The sequence below is a fragment of the Pinus tabuliformis genome, chromosome J, assembly GCF_031772625.1.
Source record: "Pinus tabuliformis cultivar Carrire ecotype Pingquan chromosome J, CPIR1, whole genome shotgun sequence".
NCBI lineage: Eukaryota > Viridiplantae > Streptophyta > Pinopsida > Pinales > Pinaceae > Pinus > Pinus tabuliformis.
In genome coordinates, this window is record NC_142295.1 from 917,083,272 (window position 1) to 917,091,681 (window position 8,410).

The following is an 8,410-nucleotide window of genomic DNA, read 5'->3' on the forward strand; positions in this document are numbered from 1 at the left end:
TAATGTACTGCAATGCATGGTTATCTAAATAAATTATGAACTCCTTAGACATCAAGTAATGTCTCCACTTCTTCAAAGACTGCACCACTGCATAAAACTCCTTGTCATAAGAAGAATATTTCTTCTTTGACTCATTGAGTTTTTCATTGAAATAAGCTACAAGTTTGTCCTCCTGACTTAAAAAAACTCCAATGGCATCACACTTCACTTGAAAAGGTTTATTAAAATCAGGCAAAATCAAAATAGGTTTCTCAGTAATCTTTCTCTTCAACAGCTGGAAGTTCCTTTCTGCTTCAACAGTCCATTTAAATGGTTGTATGTCCTTCTTTATAGTGTCAATAATAGAAGCATTGATCTTACTAAAATTCCTTATGAATTTCCTATAAAAGCTAGAAATACCATGAAAAAATCTTACCTCAAAGACACTTTTTGGTGAAGGCCACTCCATGATTGCCTTGATCTTCTCTAGATCCATCTTTAAACCATCAACAGAAACAAAAAACCTCAGTAAGATATAATTAAGATATCTCACATTTCCTCTTTAGATATGTTATAGACTAATATATCATCCAGATATACTATTACAATAAATTCTTTCAAAACTTCATTCATGAGCCTCATAAATGTACTAGGAGCATTTGATAACCCAAAAGACATTACCATCCATTCATACAATCCTTCATTTGTCTTAAAATCAGTTTTCCACTCATCCCCTTCTCTAATTCTGATTTGATGATAACCACTTTTAAATCCAACTTTGTAAAATATCTTGCTCCACTCAAACAATCCATCAAATCTTCAATTCTAGGTAGAGGAAATCTGTACCTGATTGTTATCTTATTGATTGCTCTTGAATCAGTGCACATTCTCCATCCTCGATCTTTCTTTGGACTCAACACTATTGGCACTGCACAAGGACTCAAACTCTCTCTAATCAGCCCCTTATCTAACAATTCCTGAACCTGTTTCTTGATTTCTTCATTCTCTGTGCGAGTCATCTTGTAAGCTGCTTTATTAGGTAGATTTTCTCCTGGAATCAAATCTACATGATGACTGATTTTTCTAATGGGTGGTAATTCATCAAGCAAATCATCTACAATGATATCACAATAATTGTCCAGCATCTCTTGAATTTCAATTAGAAAATCAAAAAAATTTGTGGAAGTAATTATTACCTTAGGTTTGCAAATCAATGCAAAAATTACCTCATCCTCTTCAATTTGCTGCAAGTACACCTTTCCACTCAACAATAGAGTCTTTGGATCAAGTTTCCTTGATGCGTCCTCTTCTTCCATAGGCAGCAATGTACGATTGACACCATCTTTATTAAATTTGTATGTGTTCCTCTTTCCATCATGGATAGCTCCTCTATCATACTGCCAAGGTTTTCCCAGCAATATGTGACACACATCCATAAGCATCAAATCACAGAATTTTTTCTCTATATTTGCCCAACTGCAAGTCCACTTCACACTGCTCATTCACTATTAACTGATATATCCCTTTTGAAACCATGACACCTTGTAAGGTGTCGGGTGTCTCTTTGTCTTCAATTTCAACTTCTCCACTATTTCTGTGGAGACCAAATTATCTGTACTACCACTATCAATTATCATCTGACAACATTTCCCTTGAACCTTACACATAGCCCTGAACAAGGTCTTTTTCTGTGCTAGTTCAATAATTTCCTTAGCTGGCTTTAACAAAACTATGTTAACTACCAAAGATTCCCCTTTCTCTGGTACATTTTATTCTTCTATTACCTTTGCTGCTCCCTCTTCATTCTTGGAAACAATTGCATTCCTCTAATTTATTCCTATGTTTTCTGGGCACTCATAGGCTCTATGTACCAGCTTGTTGCATTTGTAACATCAGAATTCTCTTCCCATTTCTATTGCTTCTAATCTAGCTTGCATCTATTGCATAGCTTCCAACACTTCAGCATTTGCAATTGGTCTTCCTCTTCTTCGACCACCACCTCTTCCTCCAACTCTGGAAGCCATGTTGTATTTCTTTTTCTAATCCTTGAGATCCTGTTCAGTGTCAGTAGATTGCTCTGATACCACAAATGGTGGTCTGGTTGTAGGTGTAAGGGATAATCGTTCAAATCTAAAAATGATTTCCTTAAGTGCAGGTGGAAGTTCTTCTTCAATTTCCTTTTCAGGTTCAGCCATCTGCCTCCAAACTTAGATATTCTACTAAAACAACAGAATTTATAAGGTTACTCGAAAATTAGTAGAACTTCACTTACCCCGGAACCGAAAGAAAAACAACACCATTGTTCATAAACTTCTCGCATCCGCCTTTCTCCCAACCTTTATCACGTTAATTCTCCACTATCGATCCTCTTTCTAAGATCTGACGGTTGACGCTTTTTTCGCTCGCAAACTAACCAGGTGATCCTCCACCATCGATCAAGCCCGCTTGATCCAACGGTTGACACTTAATATCACGTGGAATTCTCGTTGATGTTTATCAAGCTGAGAGCACGCGAGAAAAATAGTTTCTCCATTCTATGTGTCGGCTGCTAAATGGAATTGTGTGACTATCCCAAAATACCACATACCTCCTTAAGCCCACGCGAAAATAGCTTTCGCCTATGAAGACCGCTTTACTCCTCTGTTTAACTTCGTCACCTATTTGTACGCGCCTACCGTAGATCTAATGGTTTTGTCAATCGAATGGTTCTAGGCATCTTTGGGTTCCCTCGCGAAGTTATTAGACTTTTCTCCTTCCCCTATGATTTTAGCGCTCCCGCCAAGTTTAGCTCTTCTCTATGGAATTCGGAGCTTAGCTAACTAAAGCTCTATGGTTCGAAACAAATTCGGCTTAACTTAATACACAGTGAAAGAGGAATTAATGCAATAACACCACATCATACAAAACTCTAATTTTACAAGCCAAGCTAGAATTCAACAATACATAGAGATATTTTGAAGGAATTCAACCTCCAAGATTTAACCTTTCATGCATAGAATATACAGAGATACAAAGATATTTCAATTCTTTTACAGTCTAATTCTCCATAGCCAAATCCAGCCAAATCCTATTACAATAGTTCAAAACTTACATAAATGACTTACATTCAACAATCTGATCCTCAATCAATGGATCGAGTCTATCTAATCCTAGATAAATACCTCTAAACTGCATGATATTCTTCCTAAGAATCTCAACTAATTCTGAACTACTTGGATTAATTACAAAATCGTTCAAATACCTATATTCTAGTTCAAATCCTATCTAGAAAACTTTGTAAATTAACAGCTAAAGGATCCCACTCCTTTTCTTGTAAACTTTTTTTGGATTTTTGGAATAAAATGAAGCCTTTTTCCTTCAAGCCTCATGCTCCTACATCATTTACCATTTTGTGACCCAAGGATTTGTTGCAATGGTGACCCAACAAGTTGCTACAAAGGTGACCTAGAAAGTTGTTGCAACAATGAACCAAGTAGTTTCCGCAATGCTCAACCAGTGAGTTGTCACAATTGTGAACCAACAAGGTGCTACAAAATTGAACCAGCGAGTTGTCGCAACGCTTAACCAACAAGTTGCCGCAATGCTCAACCAACAAGTTGTCACAACGACCAACTAATGAGTTGCTACAAAACTGAACCAACGAATTGTTGTAATAGTAAACCAATGATTTACCGCACCAGTGAAATAATTTGTTGTTGCAACAATGAACGCGTGGATTTTTGGCAATCAAGTTTGGTGCTCTCCTCTTTCTGCTAGGGAACTAGTCAAACAATACAATGTTGTCTACATAAATTAAAAAAGAAACCCAAAATGACATTTCCTTTCTAGAAAAGTAAGATGTGTTTTCCATTCACATAGAATTGAATGCATAAATTAAAAAAGAAAACCATCATCAACATTTCCTTTCCAGAATTGTTAGATATGTTTTCGTTAAAATTATTCCACATTTCATGTATATTTTGACAAAAATTGTTTCTTGATGGATATGTAACTTAGAAAAAATTGTAGTACAAGCATAAGACTCAACTTATAAATTCTAGATTAAATTCTGATATACGACAAGGCCATTGATATAATTGTTAGAAACAAATGCATTGTATGATTATATTTATAGTATAATTGATGGCAGGATCAACCCTTGTATTTCTTTATGGTCCACTATTTAATTTCAAGAAAATCTCACATTTTAATCAATACATGACATATAAATATGAAATTGGATAATTATGTTAGTTATACTTGCATACATGATAATATGTGTATAAGCACAAAGATACATACTGAAATTTATTTGTTAAATCTAATTTAGTAATGTGGATGATGAACCTAAATAATTCATATTAACAATAAGGTGAATCCCCCATCGCTAAATTCTTGCTAAAAAATGCAAGGAAATCTGATCTTGCTAAAAAATGCAAGGAAATCTGATTTTTTGAGAACCACTATGAGTTACAATAGGTGGAAGGGTTAATAAAATTGGGGAGAGAAAACATGGAATAAAGTAAGAGTAAGAAAAGTTCACCAAGTTTCCTACAATGACCAAGTATTAATGAATATGCTTATAACCAAAGTTGGAACCTCCATACGTAGAATAGGACATGATAATAACTACAGGATAACTACAGGTTTATGAGCCTATAAAGGCCATAGCTCAATAAAATATAATATAATAGTGCACGAGTTGGGGGTTTTGTTTAAGTATTTTAAAGAACTTTAAATATAAACAAAAAATACAAAAGTTATACACACTATTCTAATCAAACAACACAAACACCAACTCGATTTTGAACTTACTATTGCACTTCAATGTGGGCGACGCCGACCTTGCTTCTCTGGTTACAGGCATGTGCAAACAAAAATGTCAAACGGAAAGCCTGACTAGGGAAATTTTGGATTATGTCTAAGGGTGTAGGGGATTTGAAAATAAAAACAGTAAATGCCAAAGAACAACATTGCTCCGAAGTTGTGGATTCTGTCTGAAGGTGCAGGGGATTTGAAAATGAATAGGCTCGAGAAAAAGGAATTCAAAAAATAAGAGGCTGGAAGGCTCACCAGAATGGTCCAAAATATCCCATTAATTCACCGGTGAAAATGCCAAGTCGTTTTGCGTGGTTGTGGTATGTTTAATGTCATGTCCAAGGGAGTTATTGCTTGGGGCGGGACAGACGAAGCCACAGATGGTAATGGCGAGGATGGAGATATAGTGCTAACAAAAGATCAAGTCTATTAACATGTCAGGGCCAACGGGTCCGTCTATGGATGGAGAATCTATCGGAGCAACTCACCGACGACAAGTGGACGTGTAACCAGAGGGGTGAACGTTGACTCGTTATACTACTGCGATGATTTGTATTCTTTAATATTTAGAGATGTGCTGGGATGTGTGATGGCTTATGATAAAAATTAAAAAAAGGCAAAAATTTTAGTCAAATCCATAGCACACAATATGAATATTCGAAAAATGTACCAGTCTGTGTTGAATGTCTGACGTGAGATGGCCTTAAAAGTCATGAGCGCAACATCTCCAATCACGACCCTCTTTGGTGGTGATCATAGCCATGATGGAATTTGATGGGGCAGGGTGATTTATTCAATTTGTCTGTCAAATGTTTTTACAAATTTGTGGCATGTCAACACAGATGTGTGGAAGAGTTAAAATTTCTTCACTTAAATTAATGTAGTTATTTAAAATAAATAGTTAGTAAATGTGAATAGGCATCAATTTATAATAAACATAAAAAAACACTATGCAAGATACATTTCACATTATCTTATTATTATTATTAATTATAAAAAATTAATATATAAGTTTAAATTCTTAATTTGTAAGTAATTTTTGTTACAATATCATAAACTTATACCACAACTTATTAATACCACATTTCCAATATAACACGTATTAATTAAAATACCATAACTAATTTAAAAATAAATTTTACTTGATTTTAAACTTTTGTAATCTATAATGATCTACCACAGTAAATATAATTAATGTAAAGATATTATCAAAATAATTTTTAAGCATTAATCTATTATACTGGAATATTCTAGCATATTTCAAAAAGTTAAATGGTATGGCATTAGGAATATTTCAGAATATTCGATAAAAATTAATCATCATATTTCAACAGTAAATTATATACTCTAACGTTAAATCTCCACCGTCAATTAAATTAAAATTCTGAAAATATTAAAATTTGATTGGCTGTTTCATTTTGATATTCCAATCCTCTGCTATTCTTTGTCACCACCTGAACCTGCAATCTGATTGTGTGCCATACACGTTTCAGTTGGCGTGGGTTATATTCTACACCAGGGTTCACTATTCTTTACACAAAGAAGGATAAGGATCAACCATGGTTCTTGTTCGTGGAAAGCTCGGAAAGCCTATATATAGACAACCTCTGAACATCCTCACCTCATCTCAAGTGTTCTGTCTCTGCATTGAAATTATTTCGTTCCATTGGAGTCGTCTTGAAGTTGCCGCGTGGCCATTATAATGGTGGGGAGAAATAGTTTATCAAGTTCCATTTGGATCGTAGTTACAGTCACATTATTGGCCGTTAATGTTTATCTGCAATGTAAGCTGATGATGCTGCTCTTTTGTTCCACCCGAAGAAGATTAATTTAAACTTTAGAAGAAGCTTAATTATTTGTGCTGACTTAGGGTGGCAGAAATGTATTGTGCATTATGAGAATATTTTGGTATTCGGCGGATAGGACTGAGATAGGACTGAGTTTAAATAATTGAGTTCGTTGTTTCTGTCTTATCATATTCCAAAATATAAAATATAACTATATATATTTCATTCCCAAATATCCTATCTAGTTTTCTCCATCAAATTTAGAAATATACAACCTAGTTAAGTTCAACTGGATATGCCATAAATATGTATTTGCAGAAAAAAGTAGTAAATATTGTTTGGTCGACTGCAGTTGCCGAAGGCGCCACATTCACAGTGAAGAACCAGTGCCCATATACAGTCTGGGCAGCTGCAAGTCCTGGTGGCGGCAAAGCATTGGGACGGGGTCAAACATGGAGTTTTAACGTTGCCGCAGGAACAAAACAAGCCAGAATCTGGGGTCGTACCGGCTGCTCCTTCGACGCGAGCGGGCATGGCAGGTGCAACACTGGTGACTGCGGGGGTTTGCTCAATTGTCAAGGCTATGGAAGTGTCCCTGCAACTCTTTTTGAGTATGCACTCAATCAGTACCAGAATCAAGATTTCTATGACATCTCTTTGGTGGATGGTTTCAACATCCCTCTTTCTGCAACTCCGTCCAATTCTAATTGCAAGAAAATAGGATGCACCAGCAACATAAATGCCGTCTGCCCTTCAGAATTGAAAGTAACTGATGGGTGCAAAAGTGCTTGTGCTGCTTTCAATACCCCTCAATACTGCTGCACGGGAGCCTACATCAACAACTGTTCTCCCACCAACTATTCCCAATTCTTCAAGCAGCAGTGCCCACAGGCATACAGCTATGCCAAGGACGATGCTACTAGCACCTTCACCTGCCCTTCTGGTGCTAATTACAACGTTGTCTTCTGCGGCTACGAGTATCATGTCGCACTAAATGTATAACTAAATAAATAAAGGCAAACTCCCTGTATGCCAAATATGTAGTTTCAGCACCTTCACTTCCCTTAAACATAACTAAATAAAGTCAACTCCCTGTAGTATCATATTCATAATAAGAATGCCCTTGTATTTATAGGCCAAGCTCTATGCAATATGAAAGAGAGTTGAAATCGATACTGTTGAGATTGATTGAATGATTTATTACATGAATAGTGGGCTCTTGGCTTAAATTTGTTTTCTAGGGTTTTCACTGTAAATTACACCAATACAATGAAAATCTCTCACACCAATACAATGAAAATCTTTAAAATTTCACGTTTACACATGATACCGACATTATTTCCTGCTACAAGATTTTATTTGTAACTACTAGATATCTTTACAGTATTTCTTCGAGATGGTGTATAAGCAATGGTCATTGATTAAATGAATCTAACGATCTCTCTGGTTTTAAGAAAAAGAGAAAAACAAGTACCCATTGCCATTTTGAATATAAAGCCATCAAAATAAAAGTATCAATTGTCATTAGCATATAAAGCCATAAAATTAAAATTTATAATGTTAATAATGCAAGGTATATTGTTTATTGAAATAAATGACAAGAGTAAATACGTATTTAGTTAAGATACTAAATATTATGCGGATGTGAGTGGAAACAGATTACAACATATGGATGAAAGTAAACTTTTTAAACATAGATTTGAGTATATTCATAACGTCTTTTTGTTCAGCACAAAGAGATAATACATATAAAATAGGAATCTATTTACTTACCCTCATAGGTTTCCCGGTGCAGTTTTAATTATTTCATGATCCATTCAACGACCATGAATCCAATTTGGGAATTC

The 8,410-nt window shown here is 35.3% G+C and overlaps 1 protein-coding gene across 1 annotated transcript; it reads left to right on the forward strand.

Annotated features, from left to right (window-relative positions):
* The first annotated feature begins 6,383 nt into the window (after positions 1-6,383).
* Positions 6,384-7,734, forward strand: LOC149229738 (pathogenesis-related thaumatin-like protein 3.3). The gene is made up of 2 exons (XM_089375900.1): positions 6,384-6,560; positions 6,916-7,734. Exons 1-2 carry the CDS (start codon positions 6,479-6,481, stop codon positions 7,563-7,565), a joined length of 732 nt encoding a protein of 243 aa, XP_089232026.1. The 5' UTR covers positions 6,384-6,478; the 3' UTR covers positions 7,566-7,734.
* Positions 7,735-8,410: the final 676 nt, after the last annotated feature.

Excerpts from the sequence above, each read along its gene's own strand:
- LOC149229738 (XM_089375900.1), top strand. The coding sequence starts at position 6,479 with ATGGTGGGGAGAAATAGTTTATCAAGTTCCATTTGGATCGTAGTTACA. Across the intron at positions 6,561-6,915 it reads CGTTAATGTTTATCTGCAAT|TTGCCGAAGGCGCCACATTC; the intron begins GTAAGCTGATGA and ends GGTCGACTGCAG.